Here is a 17,591-nt window from a genome sequence, read left to right as displayed (position 1 = left end):
GATTCGTGTGTGACAGACCAGCAGACCAGCAGGTGTGATGTATTTGACTCGGGTCCACTCAGGTGTGACAGTCTTGGCCCTCACCCTGTTTACACTGGGTCTGATAGCTAATGAGCTCTGTGTGTTACATCATTGGGCCACGTGTTCGCTTTCAGCTGCCTCCAGCTTTGCATTTCTTCCTCTGAGATCTGGAGAGATGCTAAATGCAACTCCACCCAAGAAGCCTGTCTGTCTACACTGGAGGTGAATCCTATTTAACACGCATCGGGTCTGCCAGGCGATGCCCCCAGGGTTTTTCTACTACAAACTCATTTTTTTTTCAGCTTCCCGATAAGATCATTGCTGATTTTACGCCATTTCACTCATTTGTTCATTCATTCATTAATTCACTCACTCATGTTTTGTTTCTTCAGACAGGATCCTGTGTAGCCCATATTAGTCTCAATTTGTTGTGTAGTCAAGGCTGGGCTTGAACACCTGATCCTCGTGCCTCTGCCTCCCAAGTACTGAGAAAACAGGTATGTGCTTCCATGCTCAACTCAGTACCATTTTTTAGATGGGGAAATCAAGGCTCAAAGAGAGACAAGGTGACAAGGCTGGTATCAGGAGCTGGGAGCTTTGCCTTCATCCTCTTTGTCCCTACAAATAGGAACCGTTATAAAGCCAATGGAGAGCCACAGTCCTAGGTCTCCCTGGTTGGTGCTTAGGTGCTTCTCTGCATCCAGACTGTGTCAGACACATTGGGTATACATCTGTAGAGAAACAGCCGGTGCTGACCCCTTGGTCTTGCCCTCTAGAAGAGGAGACGAGTGACTAGGAGCCTGTCTCCCCCAGTGTGCGCCACTCACCTGGCTGTGGGGTGACTTCCCAACTGGGTTTTGAAGACTCAGTGGGGGTTTGCTGAATATGCCTAAGCAGGACATCAGAGACTGAAGAAGTAGCATGTAAAGACACAGGACTAAACTGGCTCTTTCAGTAGGTGGAGCACTGCAAGTACTCGTAAGACGCATGGGAAAAACCGTGTCACCTACATTGGAGAGGAAGAGCCAGCAGTGTGGGCTGACTTCATCCCAGGGCTGTGGGCAATTTAACATCATAGTTTCAAAACAAGGTTAAGATCTCCAAACCCTGATTCACTCAGTAGTGCTGTTTTTTTCCCTGCTTGTGACATTGTAACACTGAAGGAAATTTGAAAAGTAAATAACTCCATATGTGAACTCTATTGACCTCGTGCCAAAAAGAATGATTTTTATTTTCTTCCACTCATTTCTTTATTTTTTTTTCACGAGCAATTCCCCTTGGCAAAAGTTATTCTCAGATGGCAGGGGAAGTGCTTTGAGGGGTTTTGTTTTTGTTTTCAATGTTTTTTCCAGTGGCTTTGATTGCATAAGAACATCGTGTAGAATCACTCCAGTAGATTCTTTATAGCAGGGATGGTGGCTAAGACTGATTACATAATCGTTCCCTCAGTCTATTCTCAGAACCTAACATGTTGCCAGAATATGAAAAGCTAACGATGGTAATGAATTTGAACATCTTTCCAACTCACGGGTCTGGGCACGGTTGCCCTCACGTTGTTTACTGTGGGGCAGAAGTCAGTAGTCCTGATGTGGTGTTCACCATGCCTGCGCTGGCCACCCAAGATTCAGTGCGGTCTGCTCCGCCTTGTCTGCACAGCTCACGTCCCCGGCAGCACCTCTCACGTATGGCTGGTCTCGCACGTGCTAATATTTGGGTGGGGAAAGGCAGCAAACTTCTGCTGTGCTGAGCCTTGTGTTTTGCAAGAAGAGCAGAATGCCATCTGTTGGAGGAGGTGCGGGAGTATGCAAAAGCTGCTGTGAATTCCATGAATGCTTAATTTGCTGTAGAACTTATTTTAAGTTTGTTTTGTTTTTTTAATTTGGAGTCTTTGCATTTAGTTAGTTGTTTGTTTTTTTGTTTTTTGTTTTTACTTTTTAGAATAGTCCTTATCAGTGGCAGAAGATCCTTCTGTAGTATATTTTCCGTGCTGCCGTACCGAGACAGTACCCAAGTCGGGTATGTATATGCATGCATGCTTTACCGTTCTCTGGGTGAAAAGCTCAGACACCAATGTGCGCAATGTGACTTGCCTTTCTGAATTTGCCTAGATTTGATGTTACAAATTCAGTGTTTGATTTTGGGGGTATGTTCTACTTTCTTTTCAGCCAGAAAACTTCCTTGGTTTTGTGTGTGTGTGGGCGCGTGTGCGTGCCTGTGCGTGTGTGCGTATGCTCATGAGTGCAACTTCCCCACCACCTGCCTATTTCTAATGTCCATTTTATCACCTTATCCATTACTATAAACCAAGAAAACTATGAGGTTCACCGTACGCCACTGGGTCGCTCTGACTGTTGGAAAAGGTAGGTTGAATGAGGGCTCAGTCCTGTGACTGGACTACATCTTGTGTCTTGGCTTTGGTTTGGAGCAGGACTCCTACCGCAGGGCAAACATGTCACAGCAAAGTGGCACCAGGAACTGCATAACTGGAGTCTGGCGAGAGAAAAGCTCCCCTCGCTGGATTAACCCACCCTGCCTCTGACTCTGAGCACAAAGCAATGGTAGGGGGTGTGGACTTGCACACCCCTTCTCGCCACAGCCTGCAGCTTTTGGTTCCTCCCTTGTCTCTCGACTCAGCCCTACTCTAGCACCTGTCATGGGGGCTGCTGGGATTTGGGGAGGGCAGTGTGCCACCTACGTCAGGCACATCGCTGGGTGCTGACTCCGCCTCTGGTCACTAGGGACTGGAGCTGTCCTCTAGTCATTGAGACAACAGGCACTGTAGATCACAGCCCTTGGGGACAATGTGGCCCTGCTGCTGTTTCACCACTTACTCGCCCTGCACTGGTCCCACAAGCTGTCCCAAGGCTCTGCTGCTGTGGCTTTGAACTCTCCTCCCTGTGGGTTAAGCGCTTAGCCTGATAAACTTCCTGGTCCTTACATGGACTATGTGATTACGACAAGAGCATCTACTGGTCAGATAACTGCCTTACAGAGCACACCAAGTGTCGACGTTTTGACTTCTACACCCTTAGAACAACCTTGCAAAGTAGGTGTGTTCTAGGAAGAAGTAGCAGATCTTACAGCTTGGAGGTTTGAGGCACATGCAGGAGCAGCCATGGCTGGCTTCAAGGATGTCCTACAGAAGCTTTCCTTTACCTGCCTAACTTGCCATGGCCACAGTTGTCTCAGAAAGGCAGCCCGTTTCCAGGGAAACCAACCGTGGCAAGGCCCAGAGCATCTGAGTGTGAGCAGCCCCGGGGAGGTCTGTGCCAGCAGCCGATGGATCTCTCTGGGCAAGCCTCTTCTGGCCATGACCTGGATGAGTCCTAGGGAGCTGCCTCATTTCTCTGCACTCCTTTGCTGACCCTTCTGATGGATGCATTCTTTCTCCTGCTCCAGCACGTTCTTTCATTGCTTTGCATACTACTTTCCACTTGACCAGGCACTGGCGATGCAGGGAGAGAGGATGGGCATGGTACCCATCCTCCTGAACTTAATCCATGAGGGGAAGACAGATCAGATTACACACACACAGACAGACAGACAGATAAATAGATAGAGAGATATATATGATGTCACTGTTTAAAATAGATGCTGAAGATGTTCCAGCAGGACCACTGTCCCTTCCTAGCCAAGGACTCATTCCATTTCTGTAAGAAAACCTGGCTTCTCCATTCATTTCATCTTTGAAATGTTCACATTAGATTCATTCCCCAGGGGTTAATTTCCATATGCAGCTACCCCCACTGCTGTCCCAAGAGCTTAGCATTTTACAGCTATGATCTCTGAGAGCAGTGGTCCCAGGCAAGAGTGGGAACGGGAACCATTTGTATGGCCCCACCTTTTGCGTGGCCACCCCTGCCCTGCAGACAAGCCACACAAGTTCCACTACTGTGGCAATCTTTCCGGGATGGAGCATTGATGTTATCTCCTTCCCAGAGGGCACCCGGGGCTCACGGGGGTTTGTGGACACAAGGTTCCCAGCATGGCACATAGCATGCTGAAAGGTAAGTGAGTGTGGTCCACTGATCAAGACTCCCCCCCCCCCCTTTTTTGACAGCAAAAATGGAGAGTCTGTGTGGAGAACTTTGAAGATTGTATGTTTTTCAGCTGTGGCTCTGAAGGTTTGGGTATTTTTCCTTAAAGAAATGTTCAAATGGAGCTTATCCAAATCATCTATCTCAACATGGCTCCACGTGGCCTTCTCCATTTTTAGATACCTCAGAGAAATGCAGGCTGCCAGGTAGCTGGTCCCTGAACAGCGTCGGTTCATGCCTGGTGTCCCTGATGCTAGGAATGCCTGCCTGCCTCTTAAACCGCCTGTGAGCCTGACTGTTCTGCATTGTGGCCCTGGAGACGACATTTGGATGTAACTTTATGTCTTAGATGTGAGCAGATTCGAGTCTACCATTTCTCAAAGGTGTTTGGTTGAGGAAACTAAGGGGCCCAACAATGAATTCTATACCCAAAGAATACAGTTTCTTTGGAAGACCTCACAGGGGGACCAGCCTGGTGTCTGTAACAGTCTGCCTTCTACCAAAGGAACAAGGAAACTGTGAGTGACCAGTTGGTTTACTGTGCTCTTGACATTTTAATAAACAGACATCCTGTTTATAAATAAATAATAGCCCATTTGCCATAATTATCCACTGATAACTACAATTCTTTTATTAATGATTAATGGGAAATAAAGGTATATTAATAGATACATCTAAGAAAACATGCATGCCAGTCCACTATGATAGTATTTGTTAGTAACAGCTGTCTTATCTCGTGCACACATTGACTTATTATATAATACATCTCCACGTGGAGGAAGCTAGTCCTGTGACGTAGCCATCTGTCACAGCAGTCTAAGGCTGGAAAGACCTTCAGAGGCCAGACAATCTGCCCTTCCTGCTTTGATTCCGGGGTGGCCAAGGTGGGACTAAGGTGGGGGTTGTGTATCATTCCTAGAACTCTGAGCTGTTTTCTGGTTCCCGTGTTTCCTTTGTGTTTCTCTGTCTGGACCAGGGAGAGGACCTGGTTATTCCAGACTGTTGAGTACAGCACACACCAGTGGGGGAGATGTTGCACAGCCCTAGCTTCATCACAAGAGGATCACAAAAAAAGGAAACTCCCTAGTCCCTCTGCATGTACTTGAACCTCCTTTGCAGGGCAAGCGTCTCTCAGATAGGCAGCCTTGTCTTCCTGATGTGTTTTCTGACTTCCCTTACGGCATGGCAACTTCCCAACTCCATCTCCCATAGTCTTGCTTCACTCCGCCTCATCTCCTGCTGTGGCCCCGAAGCCTTGTGTGTGGTTTTTTCACCTGAAGTGAACACTGATTTTGGTGCCTGACACCAGCTGAGCGTTGCTGCCGGATTGGTCTTTAGAGAGCTTTCCCCATCCATGTCTCATCGTTTTTACATCCAGTCCTTTGTAGTCACCAGTGTGCACGAGAATCGTCATCAGAATCCTTTGCTGTGTAGGATCTGCGGCCCCACCCACCTCTCCTCTCCCTGTGTGCATGTTCAGGCCTCACTACCGCAGGATTAGGTCCTGATCTTGGAATCCAGAGCCTGCCTGCTGGTTGCCAGGCCTGTTCAAGGCAGCAGGCGTGGTGAGCATGAAAGTGTCTCTTCTCTTTTTTTTTCTTTTTTTAAATTTATTTATTAAAGATTTCTGCCTCTTCCCTGCCACCGCCTCTCATTTCCCTCCCCCTCCCCAATCCAGTCCCCCTCCCTCATCAGCCCAAAGAACAATCAGGGTTCCCTGACCTGTGGGAAGTCCAAGGACCACCCACCTCCATCCAGGTCTAGTAAGGTGAGCATCCAAACTGCCTAGGCTCCCACAAAGCCAGTATGTGCAGTAGGATCAAAAACCCATTGCCAGTGTTCTTGAGTTCTCAGTAGTCCTCATTGAAAGTGTCTCTTCTCATAGAGACTAGACAAACTTCCTACCAAACAAAACAACCAACAACTGAGTCCGCCCAGAAGAAGGGACTGAGAGAATGCAGACAGCTGGGTAGCGGAGTGCTCCCCCATGCAGGTGTACTGCACTAGATGTGTGAGCCCCTGGGGACATAGAAATGTTCGAGACTCTGGGAACTCCCAGAGATGTCTGAGGGTAAGCTGGCCCCTGGGTGATTAATGGTCTGCTACATGGAAAGAATTCAGTAGAGAGCCATGCCCAAGCTGGGGTTCTGCTTCGGAGCCAGGATTCCACCCTGGTACGGGAGAAATCTGAAGGGAGCTTTGCTCCCGGTCATAGGGAGTCCCCAGCTCTCACCGGACCGACCATCACTCAGCCCTTCACCCCATTCCCTTATGATTGCTGTTTGGAATATTTGGCTCATGTCTCCCAGGCGGCTGCAGGCTCCAGCGGTTATTTCGTCCTTGTCTGCATGGCTGGTGTGGTAGCGGTAAAGTTCTGTTGAGAGTCGTGAGCGAGACGTGGTTCACACTCCCCACCTGTCAACAGTCAGTGGCTTCTAGCACTCACCTGAAAAATTATTCTTCATGGGGCTTTTTAAACTTTCAGACTTGCAGGCATGCACAGATGGGGTGAGTTCTGGAGTGTTCTGGTCCGGGTGATGGGACAGGGCTTGAGTTCCTCAGCTTGAGAACAATGTGGAACACTCAGTGTACATGCAAGCTGCCAGGTGTATGCTAGCTGGTGGCTGGAGTCTCCCAGATGACTGTTAGCTCCAGTGGATGCAGACGGCCTGGTTATTTGACGGTTGCCCCAAAGTTCAGACTCCCTCAGTGTGTAGGGAAAAGCTGGTAGGGAGAACAGTTTTTTGTTAATGATTTTCAGAGGATATAGCTACAGCTTTGTGTGCTAAAACCACAGTACTGAGCCGTGTGGGGCCGTCTCCTAGCGCCTTCCCGGTGTGTGTGCTCAATTCTTTCTCCTAGCACTGGGTAAGATAGGTTCCTGTTTTATCATTTTGCTTGAGAAGGATGAGATACAGTGGGGCTAGGCAGCCTCAGCTGAGGACAGTGAGGGCAGACGGTAGCAGGACTGTCCACTGCCATGGGATAGCTTGGTCCTCCCCCTCAACCACACTTTTAGGGTTGGACTTGCTGGCTCATGACTCTATGGTATTTATAGTCACGCAGGGGTCACTTCCTGGGAACTTTGGTGGTCAAGCTGTTGGGCCATGGCTTTCAGAAGGTGAGGTGCTATTTACCCTATGACATTACCTTTCCTGAGAGTAGCTCCAGGTAGCCGTGGGCAGACTCTCCCTCTCCCTGTGCTGAACCCAGAGCAAATTCTCTACCACTGAGCCACAGCTGCAGCCCTGATTACTTGCTTGGTTTTATTTTGAGGTAAGGTCTTGCTACGTTGCCCAGGCTGGCCTCAAACTCATGATGCTCTTGAGTAATGGGAATTATGGGGATGTGCCACCAATGCTCTGGGTGGAGTCTTAAATGAAGAATAATGTCCCCATTTGGTGTTTCCTGCCTTTAGTCAGAGGGAGGAATGGCTATTCTGGTGCTGTCCTGAAGTGCTCCCGCTTGATCCTCCAGGCACCTTCCCCACAGAGCCCATCTAGGCTGCCGGCCTCCTCTTTTAGTATTGGAGAGGGATTTAGGGACTTGTAAGTGTTTGTCCCCAAGTCTAGACCCAACTTGTGACTGCTGCCTCTCTTGGGGGTCCAGCGTTTCTGTAAGAGGGTCACTCTTCATAGCAGAAGACATGTCATCACTGCCCCCATGGGCGACAGGACTTTCCAAACACAGTTTTCTTTCTACTCAACTTAATTTTATTCTGTATGGGGCATGTGTGGGTGGAAGTGCCTGCACGGGCCAGAGGCGTCAGACGCCCCTGGAGCTGGAGTTACAAGTGATTGTGAGCCCCCTTATGTGGGTGCTGGGACCAAATTCAGGTTCTTTGCAAAAACAGTCCATGTTAGCCACTGAGCCGTCTCTCCAGACGCCACAACGCTTTAACTGCTCCTAAATGTGGTTTGACTTACACAGTTGCCTACATGTAACATTTCAGAAAATCATCCATTATAAATTTCATAGCTCTTTTTTCTGAGCCTCCACATTAGAAACACGGGTCTTGCCTGCAGTAGGACACCCATGTGACATGCCCTGCAGTAGGACACCCATGTGACATGCCCTGCAGTAGGACACCCATGTGACATGCCCTGCAGTAGGACACCCATGTGACATGCCCTGCAGTAGGACACCCATGTGACATGCCCTGCAGTAGGACACCCATGTGACATGCCCTGCAGTAGGACACCCATGTGACATGCCCTACAGTGGCTCTGCACACACGAGTGCATGCAGGGTGGCAGTGGACACTCGGTGTCCTGAGCAGCAAATGCAGAATTCCTGTCATGGTCACGGTTGTGGGAGGCACGCAAGACCTCACAGACTCTCCAGGAAGAAACAGAAACTGGCATCGGCGCCAGGAATAGCCCAGTGGGAGGCAGTGCAGCCAAGGCAGACAGATGCCACACCCCCGGCCTCTCCCACGGAAACACTACCATTGCATTTCCCGCGGGTCCCCCGGGCTGGCCGAGAATGCCTGTCTTGCCCAGGTGTGACTCATTTCCTCCAGCCTACTTTACAGGAGCACTTAACTCTAACAGGGCCTGGGCCACCTCTGGGGAGCTGGGAAATGTGGCTTTCCATCTCTCTGGAGCCTGTGGCCTTGGCAACAGTGGTTCAGTTCACTGAAGATCCTCTTGTGTTTACTTTGAACCTGGGGAGGCCAGTGAAGAAGCCCCCTTTCCAGCATCGTCCGCAGAAGGAGCCTCTTGTCTCCATGTCTGGGGCAGGCAATGATATAATCCCCCAGGAACACCCCCTTCACCCAGTGACCCATTCCCTTCCCCTAGTCGACAGAGCCACTCAGAATAGCATAGCAGCCACAGCATGTGACATGAGCCTTCGGGGGAGGGGACTTGGTATTTCATCATCACATGGTCCTTCTCACTGAACCCCTAGGCCCCTGCTCACCCTCTTTTGTGGTCCTGACAAGGGTCTTTCTAGCACCGTCTCTCCCCATGGCATCTCAGAGCCAGCAAGATGCCTGTAGATGTTTGTCCGGCTTCCCTTCCTTGGGGGTTTCCATCTGGAATCCTGCTATGTCACTTGCTGATCCCAGCCTAGTCTGAAGGAAGTCAGCCGTTCCAAAGATTCCATAGGCCCCTTCCCCACCCCCGATACCTCACCAAGGCTCTGCTAAGAACCTCTGTCCAGTGCCTTTGCTGAGGTCTATGGATGTTCCCATAGCATGGTTTTTTGTTGTTGTTTGTTTTGGTTTGGTTTGGTTTTTGGTTTTTTGAGACAGGGTTTGCCCTGGCACTAGCTCTTGTAGACCAGGCTGGCCTCAAACTCACAGAGATCCACCTACCTCTGCCTCCCAAGTGCTGGGATTAAAGGCGTGTGACACCACGGCCCAGCTCATAGCCTGTATTTTAACTTGTGGACGTGGACTGTATCTTAGTTCCTCTCAAAGGAGTTCTGCATGGAACACAGTGAACACACTGCTTTCCTAGAGAACTAGACGGATGGGTGACGTGTTTGTCAGGGCTGAATTTCTAGACTTTGAGGATTTGCTCATTTCATGGAGGAAGCAGAGCACGGTGCCACCAAATGTGACAAGAAGCATGCTGTGGTGAGAGCAGGTGTTCTGTGGAGCCCTTGGCGTGTTCCTTAGGGTCATCTCCAGAGAAGCAGAGAGCTAGACAGATGGCCATTGAAGGGCCTTGAAGGGACTAACGAGGTGATCCAACTGGGGCCATGGGCTCTGCCTCTCTCCAAGTGACTTTGTCACAGCAATAAGAAACTTGCTAAGCCTGGAGCTTAGCCCTTTGCTCTGGTGAACCCCAGCTAAGCCCCTCCTTTGTGTTCCCTAGCCAGATGATCCAAGGTCCACACAGCTGGGGCAGACTGCATTTTACCTCACTGGTATGGCAGGTGAGCCATGCTGGGCATTCAAGCTCGTTGCTAAGGTCACATGGCTTCTGCGTTCTATCTTTTCCTAGGCCCCACTGGTGTCTCCTGACTTTTGTCAGAGTTGGTGGCTTGACTGTGTCTAAAACAGATCAAAAGATAAATAGCACATGCTCCCCCCACCCCTGCAAGTCAACACACTTTTTCTTCAGTTGTACCCTGCCTCTGTTTAAATAACAGGCCTTTTAGGTGGAAGCCAGCTAGTTAGAAGGGGACAAGGTCAGTGCTGTGGAGACAGGGTACTTCATCTTGAGGCGAGGTGACATCCCTGCCATCATGTATTCTAATCACGCCCTCTAGTCCTTTCTTCTTGACTCTTTGTAGCGGCCAACAGAGCCATATCTATCTAAGTACACGCCTCAGAAAGATGCAGGAATACTCACCCGCTTGGACTGAAAAGGGTTGTGGGTTGTGCCAATTTTTTTTTTCAGATTACCCAATTGTGAGGTTGGTGTCCCACTGATAGTCACCAAGGGTCGGTCACACCTCACCCAGCAGCTCACAGGCTCAAGAACAAAGTACTTCCGAGGACACAGGAGCCCTTCCAGGGGTCATTTGTGAAGGATTTTGAAATGGTGGGTACCTAGCAGTGCTAGTTCCAGTGCCTTCAACAAAGGCAGCGACTTCAGGTCAGGAGGCTTAGAGAAGCACTTTAGTGACATCGAGTTAGCTGTCACCTTTTCACCTCACGGTTCCTAGCAGTTCTGGCAACACAAGTTTACTTGGAACTCGGTCCCTAAAGTGGTTCCCCATAAAACCGCTCTAAAGGGGTGGGGAAGTCCACTGCTCCCCAAGCCATCTTGGCAATCTGTGTCAATGGGCACCTGAAGCCAGGCAAGGGGTCGGCCCAGGGGATGGAGCTGGCAGCCCTGCTGACCCCAGTTAACTCAGGTGTTCATGTGAGATGGCTCGGAGCACCTGCCAGGCTGTGGTGATGTGGGGAACATCAGTGGGAGGTCATTCTGTGCAGCCCTGCTGACCCCAGTTAACTCAGGTGTTCACGTGAGGTGGCTCGGAGCACCTGCCAGGCTGTGGTGATGTGGGGAACATCAGTGGGAGGTCATTCTGTGCAGCCCTGCTGACCCCAGTTAACTCAGGTGTTCACGTGAGGTGGCTCGGAGCACCTGCCAGGCTGTGGTGATGTGGGGAACATCAGTGGGAGGTCATTCTATGCAGCCCTGCTGACCCCAGTTAACTCAGGTGTTCACGTGAGATGGCTCGGAGCACCTGCCAGGCCGTGGTGGTGTGGGGACATCAGTGGGAGGTCATTCTGTGCAGTTACAGATGCAGTCCAGCCTGGCTTCCAGGCAGGCAGCCAGCAGTGTGGCTCGCCACGTACTGTGTGTTCATCTTCAGATTTTCTTTTATTTTTTTTCCCTCTCATTACATGCATGTTAAAGCAGGTTTAGAAAATGCATAAAAATAAGGTCAAAATTAGCAAGCCAGACCTCAACAGAGCCATTGTTAACATTGTGGTCCATTTTCCTCCAAAGTTGTCTTTCCCTCTAGTGATTTCACAAATACAGCACACAACAGAGGTGGGTTTTACGGTTGGTTTGTTTTGCCAGACCCCACCTTTCACAGCATGCTGGTTGGTGAAGCACAGTAATAGGGAAGGGGACAGATGTGGCCCATCTCTTCTCCTGTGGCTTGAATTCAAGCCTTCTTGTTGCTGTAAGCACACTTCTCCGATGGCGCTTGTAAACTGCACCATTCTCTGGAAGCATCCCCAGCCTAAACCAGCTCCTCCTCCTGCAGCGAGTAGTTGCCAAGGCTTTACCCGCATTAGTCATTGCCGCCCGCCTTGTAGCATGGCCTGCAATCAGGCCTGGAAGCTCTCAGCACATCAAATGACTGGCATGCACTTCTGGACTCTTCCCCACTTCTTAACCAGTGTGCCATGCGCCCCACCTGACTCTCCTCTCCTCTCACCCTCCAGCCCCTACCTTGAGCTTTGGGGCCCCCACTATGGGACCAGGAGTGGAACCTCTAGGTGCCGCAAAGGATTTGTGGAGTTAGATATAGACATTTAAGAAATGGTGAAGGAAGCTGGAATGGCCTCGGAGAAAGAAGGCAAAGGCAGATCAGAGAGGAAGGTAAAAAACCTTTTAAACAGTTGGTTTAAGGGTCAGTCCCAAGCCAGGAAACCAAGAGAGAGACTCGGCTTCCTCTAGTGTCTTTCTCCTCTTCCACCCCCTGGCCTTTTGCTCAGATGAGTTTGTACTTCAAACTTCTGGCTTGTACTTTGAGGCTGGCTCGCTTCCATTAGAGGCTTTCAGCCTTTCAGGGCGTAGTGTGGCCAGTGCCCCTTTATAACATTGCATCCATTAGGAAGGTGCATTCCGGTTCCAGACTGCCTGTGCAGAGGGTTTTAGAGCACAGTGCACTAGAGTGAGAGACAGTCGGCAGAATGTGAAGGGTTATCCCAGCTCTCTTTCCATGCTAAAGGTGCTGCTTCTTTGCCCAAGGGCTTCTTTCCTGAAATATGCAGACATCAGTGGGTGACTCTGCCTAGGCATCTGACCAGAAAGAAGAAAGTAAGAATGACCTGGTGGTTGATTTGCTATTTGGAGATTTGGAAAAACAAGCTAGGTGATTCTGGCCAAACCAGTGTCTATGATACGCTGTGTGGACACAGCCATTTGTGTGACAGTCCTTAGTTGAGCAGTAGGTACTGGATCCACTATCTACCAACTCAGCAGGGGGCGGATTGCTCAGTGGGGTGCAAGGTCTTTGGGGGTGTGTCCTAAAATGTCAACAGCTTGCACATGGTGTTTGTGTCCTTAGCTTTTGGCATGAGGCAATCAGATGAGGTCATCTGCTTGGGTCCATTTCCTGATAGCTGGCCATTCTGTGACAAAGAACAAATTCTATTCTTAGAGAGCTGTCAAGCCTAAATGCACCGCCTGGTCTGGGGCCCGTCCCCTCCTCTCCACCCACTCGCCCCAGAAACATCTCTTTTCCAAACTGTTTCTTTCCTCACACCAAGCATATTCCCACACAGCGACCGGTTCTGCCTGATCTAATGGGTGAATTGTGCCATTATCTGGCTGTTTGCAAGAGCTGCCTTTAGACAGAGTTTGGTATAAGCTCTGTTAAGACCTCTCCATTGTCTGCCAGTCGCCCTTCTGGGGATGAGTTTCCCGTGATGTGCAGAGTCTGAGAGGCCAAGATTTCTCAGCTAAAAGCTGCCTTTGATTTCACTTTTTTTCTGCCTGCTGTGGCCTTTGTTCATTGACTTTGAACTTTGGTAGTATAACTCTGCCTCCATCCCAGCAGGAGAAACTGGTCCAGGATGTCCATTGCACTTGAAGGAGTAGTGTTAGCTCTGTAGCTGACAAATACGAGATATGATGAACTTAGGAAAAGGAAAAGGCTAATAGGTTTGTGGTTTTAGAAGTTTCAGTCTGGGGCTGGGGGGTAGGGCATGTATAAAGACCTGAGTTCGATTCCTCGCGCCCACATGGAAAGCCATGGAGCAGTGGCGCATATTTGAAATCCCGTTGCTGGAGAGGCAGACAAGTGGATCCCCTGGGCTCTGTAGCCAGGGAGCCTAGTCTATCAGGCAAGCTCCGGGCCAGTGAGGCACTGCCTCAAGAGGGTGCACCGCTCCCGGGAACAACATCCAAAGCTGCCCTGTGGCTTCCACACATACATGTACATACTTGCACATACACATTTTCAGTCCATGTTTTATTCACTACAGGTGCTGGAGCTGAGTCATGGCCCTCATGGTAGGATTGCGGGATGGGAGTTTTCTCAGTAGCCCCTTCTAGGGCCACCTCCTGACCTAAGTCCTCCATTGAGCCCTCCTAGGGACTCCTCCATCTCTCAGTAGTACACCAGATGAGGGAGCAAGCCATTTAGCACTTGACCTTTGGGGGACAAACTACAGCAGACTATAAATGGGGCTTCCTGACAGCGCACCTGTGTCCTGGAGTCCCACGGTGTGTGATCTCTTAATTAAGACTCGCTCACAAGTGGTGTTTCCTTTCCTAGTCCAGTTTTCAGAGCTCTACTTTCTTCTACTCTCTTCTTTTTGAAGGGTCTAGAAATTCTGTTAATATTTAATTAGCTCTTACATTATTTACACATCCAAGTGTTTGAGCCATTGTGGTCCTTTAAAGAGCAAGTCACTGGGTGGTGCTCCCAGCTGGTGCTCCCAGCTGCTCTGTGAGTCTGAGCTTAAGACACCATTAGAGATGTCACCATGGGGCAGAGTTCAGGGCAGCCAAGTCTTAGAAGCAGAAAGCCTCGGAAAGTCCCTAACTGGATCACACATGCCTTTCCCCATCTACTTTCCAGGTGTAAGTATTCAATTCTTAATTTTTTTAAAGTATTATTGTGGGGGAGTGTATGTGATGTGGGGTGCATGTATGTGGGGGTCAGAGGTTAAGTTCGTGGAGGTGATTCTCCGCTACCTTTCCATGTGTCCTGGGGTACACGCTAGCTCAGCTGGTTTGCATTGCAACCAACTTTACACACTGGTTTGCAATCATATTTTTTTAGATTGGGTCATTGATTTTGCCTCCAAGGGAAAGAAAGGACTCTGAACTTCTCGTCTGGTAGGGAACCCTGTTTTCCTACCAAGATCAGTTGTGTGCATTAATGATAGCCAGCCGAGCCTTTTAGAAAACACAGAGTTGGAAGCTGGCTATGCAGAGGTTAATGGGGAGGGGTCCATAACCTTTGCGCACATGATGATGTAGGTTGACAGGTGGCTCTGAGCAGGTGACTCAGCAGTGGTGAAGTAGCCACTGAGGCTAAGCCTGGGGTCCAGGGGCTGTCAGGGCTGGGGCGCACTGCTGTGGGGCACGCTGGAGCCCCAGATGAACCAGCCTAGTTTTTAAGCATGTAACTGCTGCTGGCTGTCTCCCCGAACATGCTTTCATCTATTATAATCCCCTCTCATCTTGCCACCCTGGTCCTGTCTTTATCCCCTCCCATTCCCCAACTGACCGGTTCCATGGTTGGTCTTCGCCCTGCATTTGCAAACTGTTCAAGTTTGTTTAGCCTGAGAGTTGAGCTGAGCGGGAAAGCCAGGCTAAGCTGCAGTGTCCCCTGGAGCTGGGGTGACAAGGAATTAGAACCCAAAGTTGTCCGTGGCTCTTCACCAGTGCTTTGTGACCCCCATGGAAGTAAGTAGATGTTCTCCTACAACCTCATAAGCCATATTTGTCCCCGGACAAAAGTGCCACATTTGAGCCTTAATATGTGTAAATCTGGAATACCCCAAGCGGGACTTGAACTTGCCATACTTTTAAAGACAGGTACTCCTATGCAGGCCTGGTACCTACCCCTGCCTCCAAATGCTGGGATTAATGGCATGTGCCACCAAGCCCACTGCCTTTTTGATTTTTAAAAGCAGTTGGAGTCTCAGTAAATTAACATTTGAACCTTACATATATCTGGGATTAAAAGAAGATCCTTGGCTTCTCAGAGAACGTCTGCTTTTAATGGCTTCATTCAGCCATCGCTCTGTGTTGTTGTCCTAACTGTGAGTTTAAGGCTGGCGGTGAGTGAGTCCCGTTATATTTTTAATAACATCTTAAAAAATTTTAGAACAGTGGTCTAAACATTAAGATTTTATCCCTGCTCCAGTGGGACTTTTGGTTGATTTTTTTTCACTGGATATTCTTTTTAAAGCTTCTCTTTGGGTACATCAGTGCAACTCACAGAGAGCAGCCGGCGACACCCATGGCTCTGTCAACTCACACATGAGGCCAAGGCAATTATCTGTAATATTAGGGAGCCCATTGCGAAATTGCTGTTATTATGCCAGTCATATGGCTCCAACGGCAATTTCCCGCATCCGTGCTAATGTCAGGTTTCAGTGACATTTATTGAAGCACTTAGTGGGAAAAACCCAACCCAGAGAAGATGGACGGCCAGCATCCTTGTATTTTCAGATTCCAACAGATTCAGGAAAGGAAATGGATATGTGCCTGAAGATGGATGTAGCTCAGCTGGTAGAATATTAGCCTAACATGTGCAAAGCTCTGGGTTCAGTCCCTAGCACCACAGACGACTGGGCATAGTGGCACCTGCCTGTGGCCCCAGTCCAAGTCCACAGACCACTGGGCATAGTGGCACCTGCCCGTGGCCCCTGTCCCAGTCCACAGACGACTGGGCATAGTGGCACCTGCCTGTGGCCCCTGTCCCAGTCCCTAGCACCACAGACCACTGGGCATAGTGGCACCTGCCCGTGGTCCCTGTCCCAGTCCACAGACGACTGGGCATAGTGGCACCTGCCTGTGGCCCCAGTCCTTAGGAGGTAGAAACAGAAGGACCAGAAGTTCAAGATCTTTTCTGCTGCTTATTGAGTTTCAAGGCCACCCTGGGCTGTAGCTCAGATCCTAAAAAGGAAAAACCACATTCAGTGATGATCAGAAATGTCATGGATGAGCTGTTTTCTGGATCTGACTCTCGAGGCACATATGTGTATGTGTGTGTGCTCTTAACTCACGCCCAAGAGCCAACCTGAGAGGATGCACAGAAGCCTGGATCCCAAACATCACCAAGTCACGTTCTAGAGTGGCTAGCATATGCATGTACCAGCTACAGCTGAAAAGATTCTGTCCTCCCTCACCTCCCTTTCCAGTCTCCATGACTATACAAAGACAGACGCAGGGCAGTGTTCTCAATCTTCCTAATGCTGCGACCCTTTAATACAGTCCCTCGTGTTGTGACCCCCAACTGTAAAATTATTTCATTGATGCTTTATAACTGTTATGAATCTTAATGCAGGCTATCTGATATGTGACCCCTGTGAAAGGCTCATTCGACCCCCAACAAGATTGCTACTCACAGGTTGAATGCCGCTGGCCTAAGGGATTTTGTAATGCCTAGGACCTGGGGACCACACACTGGCCATTGCTTACTGATATGCCCTGACACTGCCAACAGTCTACTACAGCCCCCCGTGGCCCCTCCAGTATGCCTGTGCCACCTGCACTGTGGGTTCCTACACCCCCATGGCCCCTCCAGTATGCCCTGGGCCACTTGTAGCTGTGGGTTTTGGAGTATTGATAGAATGCCAAGCAAGAAGACCCTGTGGTCACCATTTCCTCCCCATCGAGGGTCACCTCGCTGTTCTCATTGTTCTTCCTGCCTTGAGGATGCCTGCACAGCCTCCTCAGAGAACTCTGGCTTGAAAGGTAAACATCCCTGAGGCTACAGACAGCAAATGGCCAGGCTACTTTGGGGAAATAAACAGGGAGAGCAGATCCACATTATTAAACACACTGTATGTGACTGTATGGTTTTATCATGGAAGTTACCAATGAATGGAAGTCACAGTCCTGACAGAAAAGGACTAAGAGCCCAGTATGGTAGCCTCTAGCCACCAATGGCTATTTACATTAAGCTGATTAAAATTTCATACAATTAATATGAGCATGGTGCTGGTACATACCTCTAACCTCCACACTCTGGGAACTGAAGCAGGAGGATCGTGGACTAGTATAGGCTATAGAGTGAGTCTCTCTCTCTCTCTCTCTCTCTCTCTCTCTCTCTCTCTCTCTCTCTCTCACACACACACACACACACACACACGCACACATACACACACACGCACACACATACACAATTCATACAACTGAAAAATGATGT

General features: G+C 49.5%; 1 protein-coding gene across 5 annotated transcripts in view; it reads left to right on the top strand.

The window, feature by feature from the left end:
- The window catches only part of Cables1 (Cdk5 and Abl enzyme substrate 1), a 111,450-nt gene that overhangs the window by 70,874 nt on the left and 22,985 nt on the right, over positions 1-17,591 (top strand). For 3 of the 5 annotated variants that reach the window (XM_075969293.1, XM_075969291.1, XM_075969294.1), the window contains exon 4: positions 1,960-2,037. The exons of 1 other annotated variant lie outside the window; for it this stretch is intronic. In XM_075969293.1, the coding sequence (XP_075825408.1) occupies positions 1,960-2,037 (78 nt within the window). Of the gene's footprint in view, positions 1-1,959; positions 2,038-14,197; positions 14,288-17,591 lie in introns of those variants that run through there. One more of the 5 variants, XM_075969295.1, reaches the window with a different exon arrangement.

This window comes from Microtus pennsylvanicus, chromosome 4, assembly GCF_037038515.1.
Source record: "Microtus pennsylvanicus isolate mMicPen1 chromosome 4, mMicPen1.hap1, whole genome shotgun sequence".
Classification (NCBI taxonomy): domain Eukaryota; kingdom Metazoa; phylum Chordata; class Mammalia; order Rodentia; family Cricetidae; genus Microtus; species Microtus pennsylvanicus.
This window is presented reverse-complemented; position numbering and strand designations above follow the sequence as displayed.